Source organism: Saccopteryx bilineata, chromosome 5 (assembly GCF_036850765.1).
Source record: "Saccopteryx bilineata isolate mSacBil1 chromosome 5, mSacBil1_pri_phased_curated, whole genome shotgun sequence".
NCBI lineage: Eukaryota > Metazoa > Chordata > Mammalia > Chiroptera > Emballonuridae > Saccopteryx > Saccopteryx bilineata.
In genome coordinates, this window is record NC_089494.1 from 261,637,118 (window position 1) to 261,658,900 (window position 21,783).

General features: G+C 54.5%; 1 protein-coding gene across 3 annotated transcripts in view; it reads right to left on the reverse strand.

Moving 5' to 3' along the window:
* The window catches only part of EVC2 (EvC ciliary complex subunit 2), a 90,789-nt gene that overhangs the window by 35,003 nt on the left and 34,003 nt on the right, over positions 1-21,783 (reverse strand). For 2 of the 3 annotated variants that reach the window (XM_066280776.1, XM_066280777.1), the window contains exons 8-11: positions 12,330-12,654; positions 6,066-6,305; positions 3,643-3,818; positions 1,474-1,633 (exon numbers count right to left, since the gene is read on the reverse strand). In XM_066280776.1, coding sequence (XP_066136873.1) covers positions 1,474-1,633; positions 3,643-3,818; positions 6,066-6,305; positions 12,330-12,654 — 901 coding nt within the window. The remainder of the gene's footprint in view (positions 1-1,473; positions 1,634-3,642; positions 3,819-6,065; positions 6,306-12,329; positions 12,655-21,783) is intronic. The other variant, XM_066280779.1, reaches the window with a different exon arrangement.

Sequence of the window (21,783 nt, forward strand, 5' to 3'; positions counted from 1 at the left end):
CAGAGGAAGGTAACCCCCGCCCACTGCGCCCTCACTCCTGGGCACACCCCTCTGCCCCTGCCCCTGCCCCCGCCCCTCCACACACCCCAGCTCCTCACGTCCTCAGAGGAAGGTAACCCCCGCCCACTGTGCCCTCACTCCTGGGCACACCCCTCTGCCCCTGCCCCTGCCCCCGCCCCTCCACACACCCCAGCTCCTCACATCCTCAGAGGAAGGTAACCCCCGCCCACTGCGCCCTCACTCCTGGGCACACCCCTCTGCCCCTGCCCCTGCCCCCACCCCTCCACACGCCCCAGCTCCTCACGTCCTCAGAGGAAGGTAACCCCCGCCCACTGCGCCCTCACTCCTGGGCACACCCCCTCCACCCTGCCCCTGCCCCCGTCCCTCCACACACCCCAGCTCCGCACATTCTCAGGGGAAGGTAACCCCCCCCCCCGCCCACTGTGCCCTCACTCCTGGGCACACCCCCTCCGGCCCTGCCCCTGCCCCCGTCCCTCCACACACCCCAGCTCATCACGTTCTCAGGTCCCAGGCACAGCCGGGAACTCTGGCCTGGGCACTTCACCTTCACACCAGACACCTCCCCGCGGCCTGCAATGTTCTTTCTGGCCGTGGACGCGTCAAACGCACCCTCGTTCCCCTGGACTCAGTCCACGCTGCACGAGCTCAGTAAAGCCTTCCCAGCAGAAAGGGCCACTTCCCCTGCGCGTCACTGGGGCCCGCTACGGGGCACTTCTGTGTACACGTGTCGGTCTCCCGTCTCCCAAGGGGGGCACACAGCTGAGCAGGTTCTTGTCGAGAACAAGGCCAGGGCGCTCTCTTGGTCAGACACGTCTGGGTTCAGTCCCATGTCTACCACTTACGAGGTATCTGACCTTGACCACATCACTTACTGCTGTGATCTGAACGCTGGCGCCCTCCCAAATACTAACACGTTGCAGCCTAACGCCCGAGGGGGTGGTATTTGGAGGGGGGCTCTCGGGGAGGTGCTTGGGTCAGGAGGGTGGAGCTCGCGTGGGCAGGACGGGTGCTCTGAGGAAGAGATCCCACAGAACGCCAAGCCCCTTCCGCCACGTGAGGACACAGCAGATAGCCATCTGCAAACCCAGAGGAGGGCCTTCATCAGAACCCCCACCCAGCCGGCCCCCTGGCCTCCGGCTTCCGGCTTCCAGAACTGTGAGACATGAATTTCTGTTATTTTTGTTATAACAGCCCAAACAGGCTGACACTCACTCCTGCACCCTTACCCAGGCAGACATGACTAATCCACCAAGATCCACTGCTCTGCCCAGGCTGGATGGGACCCGCAGAACCCTTCTTGACACAGCATGCCCACAAAGTCACTACTAATCAACCGCAGATGGCACGCCACGCCACCTGCCCGGATGCCAGGCGGATGCTAGCTCACCTCGGGCACGCAGGGGGCACTCACAGTGGTGCCACCAACAGCGAACGGCACGATACCTCACGCACCTTTTGCAGCATCTCTCGTCTTCTCTTCAGGATTAATTTCTGGCGCAGCTTTTTCTTCTCCTGCTTCAGGTCGTTGTCCAGCTTCTGCTTTACGGAGAAGACCTCGGTCTGAGCGCGCTCCAGCAGCACCTGCGCCTGGTCCTCATCCAAGTACCCCGCCCTGGATGGATGAAGAGGACGGAGCGTTAATGCCCGCTCCACACTCCCGGCGGCCCAGCTGTTGCTCTGGCCGGACGGTTAGCTCCACAGGACTTTGGTTTGAATCAGAAGAGCCTTTCCCCCCAGAGAAGGAGCGACAGAAAGGGCAGCCGAGACATTACGGAAACGCAGGAAGGGTGAGGTCAGCGTCGTGGCCGGCGAGCAGACCAAGCTCAGCACCAGGAGAGACACGGCCTGGGAGGGCAGGAAGTGGGCAGGACTCCCGGGAGAAAGTAACAGTCAAGGGGGCCACTGTGGCACCCGGGCAGAATCTTGCAAGAGGAGACAGGGGGTTAGGGAGTCCTGGTGACAAGAAGGGTACAAGCAGAGTCCGAGAGGTAAATGTAGGGCGTGCTCTGGGCGGGGAACTGTGCGTGTCAGCTGGTCATGGTGCCCGAATCAGACATGGTCTCTGGCTGCGTCTGTGAGGGTGTTTCAGGATGAGATCCACATGGAAACTGGGGGACACAGGAAAGCTGACTGCCCTGTCCAGTGTGCATGGGCCTCGTCCAATCCGTCCCGGCCCTGAACAGAGGGTGGAGGAAGGAGGAAGGAGGACCTGTCTGCTTTGCTTCCCTGTCTCGCTGCCTGAACTGGGACATCTCACCAGCTCCTGCCCCCAGACCAGAGCTCCCCTGCTTCTCGGGCCTTCGCACTCAGACTGAACCCCAGCAGCAGCTGCCGCGCGTCTCCAGTTTACAGACAGGAGATCCTGGGGTTTCGCAGCCTCTGTAACTGCACGAGCCAGCCCCTGGCGGCTATCTGGCTTTCTCTGTCTTCCTGAAGACTCCTGACTGATACACTGTTACTACTGTGATTGCCATACGAGCCAGTGAGCCGGCATCTGGGGCTGGGTCGCCTGCCTGGTGCCGGGCAGATTCTCTACCGGAACTTGTTGAAGGAATGAACAGGTGAACGGATGAAGAGTAGACACACGTTTGAGGAGCAGGACTGTGCCAGCCGTTCTCGGCAGAACCTGAAGCCAGAGGCGGACGCCCTTCCCTGGAGCCTCTCCCTGCGGTGCAGCCGGCTGTCGGGCACCTCAGCTCCAAGTGAAGAACTCTCTCCTTTTCCGTGAGTGGAAACCAATCAGGACCGTCAAGTCAACGGCGGTGACAAATTCATCAGCATCTCTGGATAAGGCGTGCTGACATAATTTGCACCTACAGAATCCTCATCAAACAGAGCGACAGCGCTTCCAAATCCTAATGGAATTACCGAGGGGAACCGACTCCTGAAACTGCGCTCCTCGTAAGAAACCACCTTTAGAGTCCCTGTCCCCATTTGTGTCAGAGCCTGTCGGGACCTAAAAGGGATACATTTCATAGTTCACAGTGAAAAGCGCTTGGAGGACCAGCTGAGAAAGAGCCCGAAGAGAGGAGAGGGAGCTGCCCTGGGGAGGCTGAGTCGCCACCGTGCACCCGGCCGCACGGCACCTCCCCGGAGCTGCTGAGAAAGACCGCTCGGACCCCAAGACCAGCCTCCTGTGTCTGTGTTCCATTCCCAAGGCGGTGGCTGGAGCTCAGGGAACGGGGTTCCCCACTCACAGCTCCCGTCAGCCTCCACCCCCTGATCTCCCAGTGAAACGCGGGGGATCTGCCTTCAAACAACCCGGGGCAGAGCCGCAGCCACGTCAGGACCGGCCCTGAGTTCGCTCCCGCTGAAGCTGAGTGACGGGCACGAGGGGTTCACTGCACGGCTGTCTCGACGATCCTGCATGTTTTTAAATTCTAGAATGCAACAGAGTCTTACAGCCAGAGGGCTCTTCTTAAGACGTAAGCACGGAGCAGCCAGAGCGTCTGATGCACGAACAGAAGCAGGTGGTCTCGGCTGAGGGAGGCGGGGGCAGGGGTGCGTCCGGACAGAAGCAGGTGGTCTCGGCTGAGGGAGGCGGGGGCAGGGGTGCGTCCGGACAGAAGCAGGTGGTCTCGGCTGAGGGAGGCGGGGGCAGGGGTGCGCCCGGGGAGTTACCTCTCGTGTTTCTGGATGAGGAGGGTCAGCTGAGCGGCGGCCGTGCCCAGAAGTCCTTGCACACGGGCCTCTGACGACTGCATGTTCTGGACCAGGTACTCCCTGTGGCCGAACCTTTTACTCAGGTGATACCTCTTACTGGCCTGGAAGAAGTCCATTAGCTCTTCTACTTCCTCCTGTTTAAAAAAAGGAAAAAATCAAGACAATAAGCCTAATTAAAGTTTAGAGAAAATTCTTCCTAGGCCAGGGGTCGGGATCCTATGGCTCACGAGCCACATGTGGCTCTTTTGATGGCTGCATCCGGCTCGCAGACAAATCTTTAATAAAAATAATAACATTAAAAATATAAAACATTCTCATGTATTACAATCCATTCATTTCCTACCGCTCATGTTCAGGGTTACGGGTGGCTGGAGCCAATCACAGTTGTCCTCTGGGACAACACCAAATTGTTATTGGATAATGCCTAACGTACACGGGTCGTTATATGGCTCTCATGGAGTTACATTTTAAAATATGTGGTGTTCATGGCTCTCTCAGCCAAAAAGGTTCCCAACCCCTGTGGTAAAGAGTCACCAAGGCATCTTTACTGCCCTAAGGAACAGCATGAAAATCTCATTCACTCAGTGTGTCACCTTCACCCACGCACACACGCACACAATGCAGCGCCAGGACAGGTAGGGCAGTGCTGGGACCAACCAGCCACCGGCCCGAGCCCCGGAGCTCCCACACTCACAGAGGAGACCGGATGCACAGAGTCAGAAAGAACAGCAAGAACTCTTCCTCCATCTACAGAATGAACCAAACCCGACCAACACCAGCGCGTATAATAACCGAGCTGACACTGGGTGTCCTCCCGGGGCCTGGCGCGTATAATAACCGAGCTGACACTGGGTGTCTTCCCGGGGCCTGGCGCGTATAATAACCCAGCTGACACTGGGTGTCCTCCCGGGGCCTGGCGCGTATAATAACCGAGCTGACACTGGGTGTCCTCCCGGGGCCTGGCGCGTATAATAACCCAGCTGACACTGGGTGTCCTCCCGGGGCCTGGCGCGTATAATAACCGAGCTGACACTGGGTGTCCTCCCGGGGCCTGGCGCGTATAATAACCGAGCTGACACTGGGTGTCCTCCCGGGGCCTGGCGCGTATAATAACCCAGCTGACACTGGGTGTCCTCCCGGGGCCTGGCGCGTATAATAACCCAGCTGACACTGGGTGTCCTCCCGGGGCCTGGCGCGTATAATAACCGAGCTGACACTGGGTGTCCTCCCGGGGCCTGGCGCGTATAATAACCGAGCTGACACTGGGTGTCCTCCCGGGGCCTGGCGCGTATAATAACCGAGCTGACACTGGGTGTCCTCCCGGGGCCTGGCGCGTATAATAACCCAGCTGACACTGGGTGTCCTCTCGGGGCCTGGCGCGTATAATAACCGAGCTGACACTGGGTGTCTTCCCGGGGCCTGGCGCGTATAATAACCGAGCTGACACTGGGTGTCCTCCCGGGGCCTGGCGCGTATAATAACCGAGCTGACACTGGGTGTCCTCTCGGGGCCTGACGCGTATAATAACCCAGCTGACACTGGGTGTCTTCCCGGGGCCTGGCGCGTATAATAACCGAGCTGACACTGGGTGTCTTCCCGGGGCCTGGCGCGTATAATAACCGAGCTGACACTGGGTGTCTTCCCGGGGCCTGGCGCGTATAATAACCCAGCTGACACTGGGTGTCCTCCCGGGGCCTGGCGCTGGGCCCGGGGCATTTCTCACCTGCTCTAACTTCATCTAGGGAGAGGGTACTAGTATTCCATTTTGCAGATGAGGAAACTGAGTCCCCATCGCACAACTGGTGAACGGCTGAGCAGGGACTTGAACTCGGCGACCCAGGGCCTCGTCTCTAACTTCATAGTATACTGCCCCCCAAGTACAACTTTGGCCATGGCACAGGTGTTATTAGATCAGCAGGAATTAACCCTACACACACACACACACACACACACACACACACACATTTGTGGGCATCTGCATTTATGTTAAATACATATTGTGCCACGCTCAGGCTTTCGTGAATCAGCTCACTAAACCTCCGTCACTCCCCTATGAGTGTAGGTACTCTATCACCCCCACTTTACAGAGGAGGAAACTGAGGCTCGGGGAGGTTGGGCATGTCACCTGAGCTGACACAGGTAGGGGGTGATGGATCTGGACGGAACTCAAGTTCAGGCCAGCCTGGCTCCCAGCCTGTCCTCAGGTGCCCACGTCTCCTGCTTTCCGGAATCCCGCCCAGACACTAGGGGGAGGAGGAAGAGTCGGCTCACGCATGGGCAGTGAGGGGAGAGCGGGACTCAGCGCTGGGAGAGGGAAAAGTCCCCAGACCGCCGGGAAGTGATCCGTCTTCCCTCACCGCGAGCCTGATGGGAGGCGCTACCTGGATTTTAGAGTAGTCTTGCAGCAGCAGTTTAGCAGCCTCTGGCTTCAGGTCCCCTTTGAAAATAGCACTTTGTATCTGGGAGAAAAAGATACTGTGCAGTTCGCTCCTCTGGAAAACGGCCAGCTGCCTGTGGGCCTGGGCAAAGTCTTCCTCCCGCTGCAGAGCCAGGGACCTCCTCAGGTGGTCCTGCTCCAGGCCGTGCAGCGTCCGCAGGAGGCCGCTGCACTCCACTGCCGCCTGCGGAGAGAGGGGGCAGGTGTGAGGGTCTGACCCGCCAGACAGGCAGGGACAGGCGCACACACACGACACCCAACTGCACACTGTTACGGTGCAACTGCAACTGAACGGAACCGGAGCCCAAATTGATGCAATTTGGAAACTTTGTTCACTGGCCAGCAGTCTGTCCGCTGTGCCAGGAAGCAAAGGACAGCCATGAGCTCGGGGGGAGAGGGGTATATATAGGCAAAAACCACAAGGTTACAGTTACTTCAGCATGTTTGTACAATGCCTTTGAAAAAGCACACAAGCACACACTGTTCTCAGATAATAAACCACCTTCCTGCAATATCTGCAGGGCTGACGCACAGGAACGCATCCTGCCTCTGCTAGCAAGATTAGATTTGAGCCTAAATGCTGAGGCTTGTGAGAATTTTCTACTTTAGCTGTAGCTATAAGCTAAATTAGGTCAGGGGTCCTTCCCAGCATGGGCTAGCACACCAGCACACACACCTACACATGCACGCACAGCACACATGTGTACACGCAGCCACCACCATGCATGCGATACGTGCACACACATGCACGCACACCAGTGCATACTCACACACACAACACAGTGCACGTGCAAACACGGGCATAAACACACAAGCACGTGAGCACGCACACTCACACGGGATATGCACGTGTCCACAAAGCACACACACACCATCTATCTCTCAAGCTGATACTGATGAGGCTGCTTGGCTCCGGGCAATGCTGTTGCAACCCGTCCTTCCTGGGACCCCAATGTTCTCCAGAACAGCCTCAAAGCAGAAAATTCCCAGGGCTGGAAACATGCACCTCAAACCGCCTTGCAAAGAGCCTGCAAATTGGAGACGCCAAAGACTGTGCTGTCGGGCGCTCAGGCTCGTGCTGCCATCTTTCATTCTCAACTTACTTAAAGAGAAAAGTACCACCAATCCGGCCCTGCGCAGGTCATCTGGGTAAGGGGTGGGGGTGGGGGGGCAAAGAGGAGCGCAGACGGGGCCACGTGGATGCCTGCCTGCACGTTATGAGGTCCAGCGCGAGAAGGGAAGGAGGCGCGCATGCGCGGCTGAGCCCTGAGCATGCGTGCTCCCAGCACTCAGAGGACTGGTGCTGGAGGAGAGGGTGCTATTCCTTCCTCGTTGTGGGGGAGGGGCAGAGTTCTAAGACAGGCACCAAGATTTCCCCCAACCCCGTGCTGATGTCATGTAAAACCCTTCCCCTTGAATCCTAATATAAAATGATCTATCCTTGTTATTAGAATTGTATTTCTGCAGAAGAGGAGGGCCTGAGGTAATGATATGTTAAAATAAGTCTGGATCGGAGCCCCTACCCACCCACCCAATTTCAAAATACACTGCCTTCCTAAGGGGGTCCAGAGACCTGCATAAATAGTTCAACCCCCATCCTAGTTCCATCCTCCTGTGGCACAGAAGAGACAACTAAACCCCAAGCAGAAGACACACACCTCAGGCCTGCCAAGTAGGGAACATAATATACAGAAATGAGTAAAGTGGCCTGGTGAGAAAGGCATTAGGGAGTGGTGGGGACTGGGGCAAAGTGGAGAGACCAAGCCCTGCCTACAGGCCCTGCTATACTCAGCCCAGCAGAGAGGGCCCTGCCAGGGTATGCAGCCAGTACAGCCATATCTTTTCATTTTGTAAGAGAAGCTGGAAGTCTGGATTTTTACATGAAGTTTTATATTTTAAATATTGGCACAAAAAATGTGTATTTTTAAAGGTACATTAAAATGATGGTCATTCATCCCCAAGTCCTTACTGAACTTTCCACTAGACTAGACTTTCCAAGGAAGTGAGGCATGTTTGTCTTGTGGTTTCAAGTGTCCAGAACAGACACTGGTCCTGTGGAGGGAGTGGGCAGCGGAGGGCACTGGCCAGGAGAGGGCACTTCCTGTCTGGCTGTGCTGGACCCTCTGCAGTTCCCAATGTTGACTCTTGCCATCAAAAATGTGAAATCATGCTAGGGAGGTGTGACCTGCACTCAATTTAGCAAGATGAGCAAAGAACAATAACACTTTATAAAGTGAAATCCATCGGAGACGGTTAAAATGTCAGAGTCCTTGCAGTTACAGCATCTTTTTATTTTATTTTATTTTATTTTTTGTATTTTTCTGAAGCTGGAAACGGGGAGGCAGTCAGACAGACTCCCGCATGCGCCCGACCGGGATCCACCTGGCACGCCCACCAGGGGGCGATGCTCTGCCCATCCGGGGCGTCGCTCTGTTGCAACCAGAGCCACTCTAGTGCCTGGGGCAGAGGCCAAGGAGCCATCCCCAGCGCCCGGGCCATCTTTTGCTCGGCTGCGGGAGGGGAAGAGAGAGACAGAGAGGAAGGAGAGGGGGAGAGGTGGAGAAGCAGATGGGCGCCTCTCCTGTGTGCCCTGGCCGGGAATCGAACCTGGGACTTCCGCACGCCAGGCCAATGCTCTACCACCGAGCCAACTGGCCAGAGCCAGTTACAGCATCTTTTTTATTTTTTTTTTTGTATTTTTCCGAAGCTGGAAACGGGGAGAGACAGACTCCCGCATGCGCCCGACCGGGATCCACCCAGCACGCCCACCAGGGGGCGATGCTCTGCCCACCAGGGAGCTATGCTCTGCCCCTCCGGGGCGTCGCTCTGTTGCGACCAGAGCCACTCCAGGGCCTGGGGCAGAGGCCAAGGAGCCATCCCCAGCGCCCGGGCCATCTTTGCTCCAATGGAGCCTCACTGCGGGAGGGGAAGAGAGAGACAGAGAGGAAGGAGAGGGGGAGAGGTGGAGAAGCAGATGGGCGCCTCTCCTGTGTGCCCTGGCCGGGAATCGAACCCGGGAACCCTTGCACGCCAGGCCGACGCTCTACCACTGAGCCAACCGGCCAGGGCCTACAGCATCTTTTAAGACACTCTCAAAGGAGCTAGGAAGCCACAGGTGGCTCAGGGCAGGCCGTGTTCCTTGCCACCGCTTCTTTAAGGACCTGGGAGGCACCTGTGTCTCTAAGAAGAGAGTCCCCAGACAGAGGACACAGCCTGGACTCCAGTGGCTGCTGGCAGGAAGTTGGGCAGGGCACCCCCCTCTGGGCCTCGGTTTCCCCATCTCCAGGCGGAAGGAGTTCACGTTCTCTGACTGCCCTGTCACGGGATGCCTTGATGATCACACTGATGAGGAGTCACAGTGCTCATTAGCACAGGGACAACACTGCCCTTGCGAGTATTAACAGCTCTATAAGGTAGGCAGCACTGTTGTTCCCATTTTAAGGACAGGGAAACTGAGGCCCAAGGAGATGAGTCATGTGCCTTCTGGAAGAACAGAGCAAGGATCTAAACCCCAGCCATCTGTCCTCAGAGTCTACAGCTGTCCCTACTGTCCCCTACTGCCTCTCAATGGGGAAATGCATTGAGAACGAGGAGGAATGACAGAGGCATTGAAACGTGAGCAGATTCCCTCGCTGTACTAATTATTGGAGTTCCTCAACTTTACTCACAGAAACTGATACTGCTTGTTTGGCTTCTTAAAAACTATTTCTTGGTGGACTAATACATCCAACATCTTTTCATGCATTATATGTAAAGATAACTGTAACAGAGGAATAGGCAAGTATAAATTAGTCCCTGGTTTGGTTAAGATGGAGCAGCTTGCAGGGACTAGAAGGGAAATAACTCTATTAACTTCAGCAGTTCAGATGCTAATTTTGGAAGCAAACTGGCTCAAATGAAGGGACATGTCTCTGAACAGGGTGACCTAAGGGATCCAGTGTGATGGTGGCCTCCTACGCTGTGTGGTCCTTACTCCAGGACCCAACAGTGATGTAAATAATAACGAAACAGCTAACACTGCACTGCCCCAGGCAGCCTTTTGCTAGCAAAGCACTGGAAAGGTACAAGCCCACTAGGGTTAACACAGCACATGGCAGCATGGGACACAATGGCCCATGGGTGGCACTGCACCAGAGTGGCAGTGAGCTCCGTGGCTGGGCACGGGGTATAAATCCTGGCCCCGCCTATATGTCCTCAGGCAGGTGACCTTCTCCACATGGGTTCCCTCACCTGTAAAAGTGAGATCTTCTCAATTCCCACCTCACTGAGTTGGTGAGAAGATTTGATGAGGAGGTTCATATAATGAGCTCAGAAGGAGGCCTGCCATGCAGGAAGTGCGAGAGCATTTACTCACCTCGGAAAATATCTGGGCTGGGATGTTAAAGGATCGATGAATGGGTGCATGGATGGGTGGGTGGTGGGTAGATGGATGGATGGGTGGGTGCATGGATGGGTGGATGAGCGGGCGGGTGGATAAGCGGGCAGGTGGATGGGTGGTGGGTAGATGGATGGATGGGTGGGTGGGTGGGTGGATGGGTGGGCAGGTGGATGGGTGGGTGGGTAGATGGATGGATGGGTGGGTGGGTGGGCGGGTGGATGGGTGGTGGGTAGATGGATGGACGGGTGGGTGGGTAGGTGGATGGGTGGGTGGGTGGGTGGATAGATGGATGGGTGGGTGGGTGGGTGGGTGGATGGATGGGCGGGTGGATAAGTGAGCAGGTGGGTGGGTGGGTGGATGGGTGGGTGGGTGGGTGGGTGGGCAGGTGGATGGGTGGGTGGGTAGATGGATGGATGGGTGGGTGGGTGGGTGGGCAGGTGGATGGGTGGTGGGTAGATGGATGGATGGGTGGGTGGGTGGGTGGGCAGGTGGATGGGTGGGTGGGTAGATGGATGGGTGGGTGGGTGGGTGGGTGGATGGATGGGCGGGTGGGTGGGTGGGTGGATGGATGGGCGGGTGGATAGGTGAGCGGGTGGGTGGGTGGGTGAATGGGTGGGTGGGTAGATGGATGGGCAGGTGGATAGGTGGGCAGGTGGATGGGTGGGTGGGTAGATGGATGGATGGGTGGGTGGGTGGGCGGGTGGATGGGTGGTGGGTAGATGGATGGATGGGTGGGTGGGCAGGTGGATGGGTGGGTGGGCAGGTGGATGGGTGGGTGGGTAGATGGATGGATGGGTGGGTAGGTGGATGGATGGATGGGCGGGTGGATAGGTGAGCAGGTGGGTGGGTGGGTGAATGGGTGGGTGGATGGGTGGGTGGGTGAATGGATGGGTGGATGGGTGGATGGATGGGTGGATGGAAGGGTGGATGGGTGGATGGATGGGTGGATGGGTGGATGGATGGGTGGATGGAAGGATGGATGGGTGGGTGGATGGATGGGTGGGTGGATGGATGGGTGGATGGGTGGATGGATGGGTGGATGGATGGGTGGATGGGTGGGTGGATGGGTGGATGGGTGGATGGATGGGTGGGTGAATGGATGGGTGGATGGGTGGATGGATGGGTGGGTGGATGGATGGGTGGATGGGTGGATGGGTGGATGGATGGGTGGATGGGTGGATGGGTGGGTGGGTGAATGGATGGGTGGATGGGTGGATGGATGGGTGGATGGATGGGTGGATGGGTGGGTGGATGGATGGGTGGATGGGTGGATGGATGGGTGGATGGGTGGGTGGGTGAATGGATGGGTGGATGGGTGGATGGATGGGTGGATGGATGGGTAGATGGGTGGGTGGAAGGATGGATGGGTGGATGGAAGGATGGATGGGTGGGTGGATGGATGGGTGGATGGGTGGATGGGTGGATGGATGGGTGGATGGGTGGGTGGGTGAATGGATGGGTGGATGGGTGGATGGATGGGTGGATGGATGGGTGGATGGGTGGGTGGGTGAATGGATGGGTGGATGGGTGGAAGGATGGATGGGTGGATGGATGGATGGGTGGATGGGTAGATGGATGGGTGGGTGGATGGATGGGTGGATGGGTGGGTGGATGAATGGATGGGTGGATGGGTGGAAGGATGGATGGGTGGGTGGATGGATGGATGGGTGGATGGGTAAATGGATGGGTGGGTGGGTGGATGGATGGGTGGATGGGTGGATGGGTGGAAGGATGGATGTGTAGGTAGACAACTGGCTGGATGGATAAGTGATGAGTCCCAAGAAGAAGGAGAGAGCAATACAAACAGCCTTCCTTCCAGGGCGGCCTTACCCGCTCACTAGCACGCTTCAGCAGCTCCTCCGCCTCCTCCATGGCCGCCATCTCCCGCTGGTACTGGCTCTCTGTCTTCTTCCTTGTTTCAAGATCGCATTCGGCCGTCAGCGCCACCATCTTCCGATCGTACTCCTCTTGGATTTCCTTCTCCAGCAACAGAAACTGCTTCTTGAAAACAGTGCCCATCCTCCTCTCTACTTGCGGGGAGAGGTGGCCCCTGCTGGTCAGATTTCTCAGCAGAAGGGCAATGACGTCTTTGCTGATTTGGGTCCGACAAGCCTCCAGATCGGAGTCTGCCCGGTTCAGGGTCGCAATCTCCAGCCTGGGAGACACAAAGGTCGAGAGAATTCCATTACATACCGTCACGACAGAACCAAAAGCCTGTCAAAGCTCTGAGGTTTCAAATTATTTGTAGGTCAGGCCGGTCTCCCCCCTCTCCCTCCTTCTCCTCCCTCCCTCCCTCGCCTCTGCTCCATCCAGTTACTGAGAGCCAGTGACAGAGCCGCAGTAGGTACAGGATGCTATCCCAGGAGCAGCAAGGAACATAACTAACCTCAGACAGAGTCCCCCTCAACAGCAGACCAACAGGAAAACAGACGGTTAATATATTAGGAGGATTTTTAAATAGTTATTTTAATTTTTTTTCTAATTAAAAATTAACTTATGGCCCTGGCCAGTTGGCTCAGTGGTAGAGTGTTGACCTGGCATGTGGAAGCACCCATCTGCTTTTCCCTCCTTTCCCCCTTCTCTTTCTCTCTCTCTCTCTTTCCCTCCTGCAGCCATGACTCAGTGGATTCAAATATATCAGCCCAGGCACTGAAGATGGCTGTGTGGAGCCTCCTGCCTCAGGCACTAAAAATAGCTCAGTTGTGAGCATGGCCCCAGATGGGCAGAGCATCAGCCCCAGATGGGAGTCGACGAGTGGATCCCAGGCAGGGCGCATGCGGGAGTTGGTCTCTGTATCTCCCCTCTTCACACTGAAATTTAAAAAAAATTTTTTTTTTTAATGTAATGTGCTATCCTGGATGGGATCTTGGGACAGAAAAAGGACATGAGCTAAAAATCTAAGGAAATCTGAATAAAGTATGGACTTTAGTTAATAATGAATAAATACTGGTTCATTAATTGTAACGCACGCACCGCAGTGACATAGGATATTAATAACGGGAATCTGAGTACAGGGGATGTGGGGACTCTGTACTATCTTCTCAATTCCTCTGTAAGACTGAAACTGCTCTAAATATAGAGTCTACTGGAGAACTGTTTATGAGATCCTCACACGGTCCCAGGTTCTAAAACCGGATCTCGATGGTGGTTGCCGGACTGTTATACGTGCAGTAACACACTTTCTGTGGGTGCATTAATGATGGCTCTATAAAGCTACAAAAAGATGCATAGGAAAATATTTACATTCCTGATAGAAAATCTGGAAAATGAGAACAAACAGGAAAAAGACTTCATTGGCTGGAGCTCCGCCTCTCGACCAGAATCAGTGAAAGCAAGCATGTTGTTGTGTTGGCTTCCAGGTTTTTTTCTCTGTGCACATTCTCCCCATAGATGTACACTATTTACACAGGGGCAAGTTTCCTTTATAAGGGTTGCAAAGTACTTCCGCAGGGGATGCACCATGATTCAGTTAATTACTTCTCTAGTGCTGCACACGTGGGGTGCTTGCAAAAGGCAAACCCTAAAGTAACCCTGATGCAACATCTTTTGCTAAGGCTGTCTGACAGTCACAGTGGTGTCCTGTGAACGATTCCCACAGTGGGGCCCGCGGGGTCAAATGTCAGCAACATTTGGAGGCCTTCTTAGAACCCCCTGCCAAATGGCTTCCCAGGGAAGTCCCCCATCCCTCAGTCGGACCTTTATCCTACCCTTCCTTCTACCACATTTAACAACCTGTGAGAATCTGACAGGAGAAAACGGTGTTTGATTCTGAAGGTAGAAAGGTCTTAAGAAAACTTGCTGATAGACATTTGCAAGCCGGGAGAAGCAGACAGAATAGCCTGACTCCCAAAGTCATCATCACACAACCTCAAAAACTGTCAATATTTACCAGGCTTGTTCTAGCTAACCCTTCAGTGTTTGCCTGAGCCCTCTGAAGCAAATCCCAGAGCCTTCATTTTGCCTGTGAATTCCTCGGTGTGTGTCTCTAACTGTCAAGAAGTTTCATATAGATGTCAAGGATATATACACGTACATAGGTACACCTATCAAGGTACACAGGTTTATATATTTTTACCTGACCTTGGTATCATTCATGTGTCGTAGTATCCTATTTAAAATACGAACAATAATTCCAATAATTAGTCATTCTTCAAACTACCTCAAATGTCCCAAAATGACTTTTACAGTCAGAAGTTTAATTCAAGGAGCCAACAAATCCCACAATGCTGGTGCAGTCTGGTTCCTTCCGTAGCGCTGTGCCCTCCCATTTTCCCTCTTGCCATCAATTTGTTGGGGGAAAACCAGGTAGGTCATTCATGCTGCAGAATTCCCCCAGCCAGGATTTGGCTGATGGCTTCCGAGGGGTGTCACTGCCTCTCTATCCCCTGCGTCTTCCGTAAACTACTAGTTAGACCTTAGGTCTTGATTCGAGTCAGACTTGTTTTCCGAAATACCCATAAGGGGCACCATGTGCTTCCTACAGGGTCACACCGTGGGCAGGTGCTAAGATATCCGGATACACAGGCTCAAGTGTGTCAAGAGCTCCCCGTGTTATAAAGTTTCCTATCAATTTTTCACCAAATGGTGTCAGCACCCGTTTGTAACTGTTACCAGATCCATGACTTTATTGGGAGTTGAAAAAAAAGGCACGCTTCCTAATTCTATCGCGCCTTCGTTTTTAAAGCCAGAGTTCTTTAAAAAAAAATTTTAAAACATAAATAACTTTCCTCAACACTTGAGTTAAACTTACACAAAGCCGGGAAATGGTAGAGATGTTTGATTTTTTTGCTAATCAAAACGTGGATGTCATAGCAACCTCCAGGGGACCAATGAGCTTGGGCCTGTTAATTTATTTGCTTGTTTTGTTTTCGTATGAGGGCAAAAAGTTAATACAACTTCTCAACTCCCCGAGGACCTGAGCGGTGGCTCACTCTTACCTGGGATCTTCACCAGGGGACAAGTAAGTCAAATATGTGACCTGCGTCACATGGTTTACAGTACAATGACGCCTGGTTGATACCTTACATCTGGATGGGAGGACCTGTCGTGAGCCACAAAGACTTCACAGGGATGCCACACTTACAACTTCCCTGAGTGCGGTGACTCTTGAAACTGGGCGTGTCTGTTGTGGGGACCCTGGAAGCTCTCTATGCCTGTGAGTTATTACAAAAGACATGAGCACCTGGGAGCGGAGGTGAAGGACGGAGCCAAGATGGCAGCTCCCTGCATCCGAGCCTTGTCATCTGGTGAGAAAACACCTCCCGGGCTGCTGTGTAGGTTGCAGAGTGACCTGTGGCAAGGACACCCACAAAGAATGCCTAACCCCTGTTCTCACGGCGAGCAATGTCCCCACTCTCCAGCCTTTGTGTAGATGGGGTCAAACGTGGCCTACGGGAGTCTTGTGAGTCCAAATGTTTAGCTGAACCGAGGCGACTTCCTGCCTCCTCTCACTGTGAGGCTGCAGATTTTTACATTATTTGGTGGGTTTCAGTCAACCACAGCCTTGTTCCTCTTGATGCTCAAATTTGACCATCTTAGACCAAACCAGATCACGCCCTTCAGACACAACCCAATTCATCTAGTTTATATGACAGCTCGCTCATTTTACCCTTTCATCTGCTCAACAGGCACTGACCGTTCACGTGTGTGCGCAGAGTGTTTCCCGGGTTACAGAGGGAGGAAGGGGCACCGGGGACGCCGGGGGCAGAGCGTGCTGGTTAAACACCCGGCAATGCAAACCACGCTCTGCGGGCTCGGGAGAAACTACAGAGATGCCTCGGTTTTCATCGATGATCCGTCCGAAAGCAATTGGTGAAATCCAAACCGAAGGAAACCGAGGCAATTATTTCCATACAAATCAATGTAAATCCAATTACTGTCTGCGGTAATCACTTACATGTAGTTGTAGTATTAGCACTCGCAATCAATGAAAAAGCACAAGAACACTGGAGAGCAAAGAAATTGTTTGGCTAGACGCACAGGGTGATGCTCACACAACGAGAAACGCCTCACTGAGCAGAACGCGTGAGTCACCCTTTGTTTTCACAAAATTAGCAGCGAGGTCACCTGGGCACGCCGACGAAATCCAAGACAATTTTTTTGTGGAAAAAAAATCAACGAAAACCGAAAACCGAGGCATGACTGTACTTCTCTGCTGAGTCGGACGAACTCAGTTCACAAAATGCTTTTGGCGGTAGGCGGCACAATGGCCCTCAAAGATGTCCACGTCCTATTCCCCAGAACCCGTGACACTGTTAGGTTACATGGCCACGGGGAAATAAGGCGACACCACGGAATTAAGGCTGCCAGTGTCAGTGGACCTGATGACAGAGAGATTGAGACAAGGGTCTTCACAAGTGGAGGAGGGAGGAAGAGGAGTGGGGATCAGGGAGATGCGATGTAGGAAGCAGAGTCCGGAGTGATGGGGTCTTCAGCTGCGAAGATGGAGGCAGAGCCAGGAGCCCAAGGTTGTGGACAAGAGGCGGGAAAAGGCTGGAGGGGGACTCTCCCCCATGCGGACATCGGCTTTTTCCGAGTGGGATGGACCCGACCTCCAGAACTGTAAGGATGCCGCTGGGTTGTGTTAAGCCGTCCAGCTGTGGTAACACGCCCCAGCTGGATGGGAAACTCACACACCCAGCCTGAGCACCCCCACACACCCAGCCTGAGCACCCCATCCACTACTCACTCACTCACTCATTCATGCGTGATTACCTTACACAAGAGCATGTTCGTGGCTGCCCATTGACTGAAGAGCATGTTCGTAGGGTTGGACACACAGGGCGGTCAACGCTCTCCTGACTGTGAACGAGGACGCGTTTGTCACAGGGAAGGATAGTTAATTTGGAAGGAAAATGAAATGGTGTGGCTGTTTTTTTACAACACACACCCAGTGCCTGTACGTCAGCTGGTGGAAGCACAACAGACCCACAAACGCAGTTCAGCAGCCGTGAGAGTGAGATCCCCCCCCCCCCCGCCCGGAGCCATCTCCCTGGAGAGAGTACTGCAGCGAGGGCCCAGGTGCGGGCCATAAACCGTATTTCTCTCCTGTCAGGTTGCGGGGCTGGACTGTGGAAACTTAAGGGAGAAAACTACCTCCTGAGAATTTTCACAGTCCCACTGTAATGGGAGGTTAAATCAGTGAAATAGTTACTGTGTATGAGCAGAGCATCAATAAAAATGGTGACAAACTCGTGGCTTTTAGTTTTGGAAGAAACTCAAATGGACTGTAAGATACAGGCTGAGCAGTCTGCATCCTTCCTCTTGCATATTTTCCTCTTAAAGATCTTTGTTCAGGCCCTGGCCAGTGGGCTCAGTGGTAGAGCGTCAGCCCGGTATATGGAAGTCCCAGGTTTGATTCTCAGTCATGGCACCCAAGAGAAGTGACCATCTGTTTCTCCACCCTTCCACCTCCCTCCCTTTTCTCTCTCTCTCTCTCCCCCTCCCACAGCCATGGCTTGATTGGTTCCAGTACCTTGGCCCCAGGCGCTGAAGATGGCTCCATGGAACCTCTACCTCAGGCACTAAAAATAGCTCACTTATAAGCATAGCCCTAGATGGGCAAAGCATTGGTGCCAGATGGGGGTTTCCAGGTGGATCCCGGTCGGGGTGCATGTGGGAGTCTGTCTCTCTAATCTTCCTTCCTCTCACTTGGATAAAAATTAAAAAATTTATCTTTGTTCAGAAGTCAGATCGGCCCATCCAGGCCTTGAGCTAGTCCCTGAAGTGACTTCTGATACAGAGGATGTCCTGGGCCTCCCATGTCACCGCCTGCTCCCCGCCCACCTGGCCAGCGCCCCGACAGGACGGTCAGCGCTGGAACAGACAGAAAGGCAAGTGAGAGTCCCTCTCCCGCTCCAAATCCTCCGTGAACGTCCTTCCCAACTCCCTTCCGACCTTCTCCCAGGAGGTGGGGAGGGTTTGTCTCGTTATGTCCGAAAGCACAGTGAGCTTGGAGTGACACCCACCAAGTTCCCCATATCAGCTTCAGCCCTTCAGAACTGGCCCACGGCGGTGAGTTATCTGCAGCCTCTGACCCCGGTTCTCCAACTGGTTAGTGAGGACATTATCACCCACGTCAACTGCAGGTCACTGAGCGGATGAATGCCTGTGCCTCTGTGGACAGGCGTGGTTCTCACAGCTTCATGAAGATGAAGCCATTGAATCCTCACCACACTCTTATCAGGCGGGTGTTAACCCTACCTTTACAGGTAAAGAAATTGAGGCACAAAAAAACTTAACATTTTTTTTGTTCAAAGCAGTATGGCCAGTGAGGGGCAGAGCTGGGATGTGAAGCCATGGCGTGTGGCTTCAGAGTCTCTGTTCTACCCTTTGTCCTACTGGCTCGCACCAACATGCACAAAACCCTCGGCCAGTGCCTGGCACCAAACGGAGGCGGGGAACTGTTATTTCACGTTGTTGTTACGTCTGTTGTAGACTTCCTAGACAACATTCTTTAGGGCAAAGGAAAGAGGATGTGAAGGAGACATAAAAACAGGTAGACAGATGAATGGGTGGAAAGGTAGGTGAATGGAAGGATGGATGGATGGATGGATGGATGGATGGACAAATGAGTAAATGGATGGGTAGGTAAATGGATGGATAAATAGGTAGGTAGGTGAATGGAAGAAGGCATGAGTAGATGGATGGATGGGTGTTAAATGGATGGATGAGTGGATGGGGATGGGTGGTTAGATGGAAAGATTCATGAGCAGATGGGTGGATGAATGGGTGGTAGGTGGGTGGAAGGATCTATGAGTGGATGGGTGGGTAAGTGAGATGGATGGATAAATAAAAGGATAAATGAATAGGTAAGTGGACAGGTGAGATATAGATAGATAAATAGAGAACACTTGAAACTTTTATTTGCAAAGACAGACTGTAATCCTTGACGTCAGCTTAGGCACCTTTCCAACCAATGCTCAAATTTCCTCAACCTCTTTCCTGCCAGAACGTCTGCCAGCCTCTGCGCTTTCCACGCCCCCGGTGACAGGGAGCTCACTGCCTCTCCAGGCAGGCCTCCGCCATGACCAGGGGCCTCAGACGGGGAGAAAGGGCTTCTTCGTAGTTAGCTGAAAGCCACCTCCCTAGTTTCCCCCACTGTCCCCGATTCCAGTCTTCTTCATGACCAGTACCTTACAGATCGGTGCCAACTGTGATCACGTGCACACGAGCTATCTCCGATCCAGGCCACATGGCTTTGGGCAGATGACCGGTGCAGGCCGCTGTGCGCAGGCCGCTGTGGGGATTCACGTTTTACCAAGAACACCAGGGAGCCGGCACAGGGCTTCCCACAAGTGCCCCAGACACGGTCACCGAAAAGAGTGTCCCCTCCAGCCGGTGTGTGGAGAATGGACGGAGGGTCGTGGTGGACATGAGGTTAGTGCAGTCGGCCAGGTGGCTGGGAGGCGGGTGGTGGCAATAGGACAGAAAGGGGCGAGAGAGCTGGGGAGGAGAGGAGAGGAGGGCCTGTCGGGACGACACCACAGCCCACCCGCTGTCTGCTGTCCTTGCTCACCGGGAACCAGTGACGGGGACGTCTGGTTAAACATCAGGAGGGCCGTTCGAGGACCACGAGCTGCCCACCCCTGACGGACAACTGTCTCCGTTTCCTGGGGCTGCTGTAACAAAGCATCCCAAACTGGGGGGCTCAAGTCAGCAGACATGGATTGCGTCCCAGTTCTGGAGGCCAGGAGTCCAAACTCCAGGTGTCTGTAGGGTTGGTTCCTTCTGAGGTTCTGAAGGAGAGCCCATTCCCAGCTGCTCTCCCAGCCTCTGGTGTCACCGGCAAACCTTAGCTTGTAGAGGCATCACTCCAGCCCCTGCCTCCGTCTGCATGAGGTGTTCTCCCGGTGTGCCTGTGTTCAAATGTCCCTCTTCATATAAGGTCACCGGTCACCTTGGATGAAGTCCGCCCCCACCCCCCCAATAACCTCATCTTGGCTTGATTACTTCTTCCAAGATGCTATTTCCAAGTAAGGTCACAACTACTGGTTAGAATTTCAACATATCATTTTGGGGGGTACACATTTCACCCTGTATCAGCAGCCTTCAAGGACAGTACTCCCTCATGATCAATAAGATACTCAAGTAGAAATGGCTGGCCGTTTATCGGCATGCCAGAGAGGACATTTCTGCTCTGGCTAAGAACTTAGGACTTAGACCAGAGGACCTCGAAGACCCTTGGTGGCATCAGGACTCTACCCACCTGCTCATCCTTTCCCCAGGGAGAAGGGGACACCATCCTCACGGTTCCCTCTGGCACCTCCCCCTCCAAAGCCACCCTGTCAAGAAGGAGGTTCCCAATGTCCCTTCTTAACACAGTGCACCCATCCCCCACATGGTTGATCTCCATTGACCTGCCACCTCCCTACATTTCATCTTTATTTTCTGTCCTCCAAACCACGGACAGCTGTGAGCATGGAGACTGTTCGGGCCCCTGCTCTATACCAGCCCCTAGAGTGCCTGGCAGGAGGAGGTGCTCACTGGACGACTGGGATGGATGGAGCTGCACGTCTAGGTCCCCTGAGCCTCGTCCACCGGAGAGCCCGACTTTCTCCATCTTCCCCTGGCTCCTTGCTCGGCCTGAGCCCACGCCTTCCCGGTGACGCCTCCTGGTCTCCTTAGGCAGAACTGGGGGCCGCCTCCCCCATGCAGCACTCTGTCCCCTGCTGCTCACACCCCACTGCACCTCGCCGGGACTGTCTATGAGTCTGTCTTCTCCATGAGCAGTGAGTTCCTGGAGGGCGAGGGACAGTCCACACCCATCTCTGCGTCCACAGTGAGACAATGCTCAGGGAACACTGGCAGACAAGGGATGGACCTGGCGCTGGTCTTCTGAGGTGCACGCTGACCACCACCAGCACCCTCGGTGGCAATACACCTGCTAGAGTTCAGGGCTCTCAGGCTGATATCCCCTCTCACTCAGACCGCAGCGACGAGGAAGGTTTGTCCCCCAAAGACATCCGTGTGCATCCCCTCTCACTCAGACCACAGCGACGAGGAAGGTGTGTCCCCCAAAGATATCCATGTGCATCCCCTATCACTCAGACCGCAGCGACCAGTATGTCCCCCAAAGACAGCCGTGTGCATGAGCGTCCACTGAACGTCTTGGAAAGTTTCCTGTGTTTGTGAAAAAATGGACCAAAGCCACAAAAGCAACAGAGCCAACCAAGGTTTCCGGGGAAGTGAAGAAGTCTGAACCAAATCCGTGGGTGAGCTTCACGACGCCCGCTGACGAGCGCCCACAGAAGAGAGCGTAGGGTCGCGCTGACACCGAAGCAGG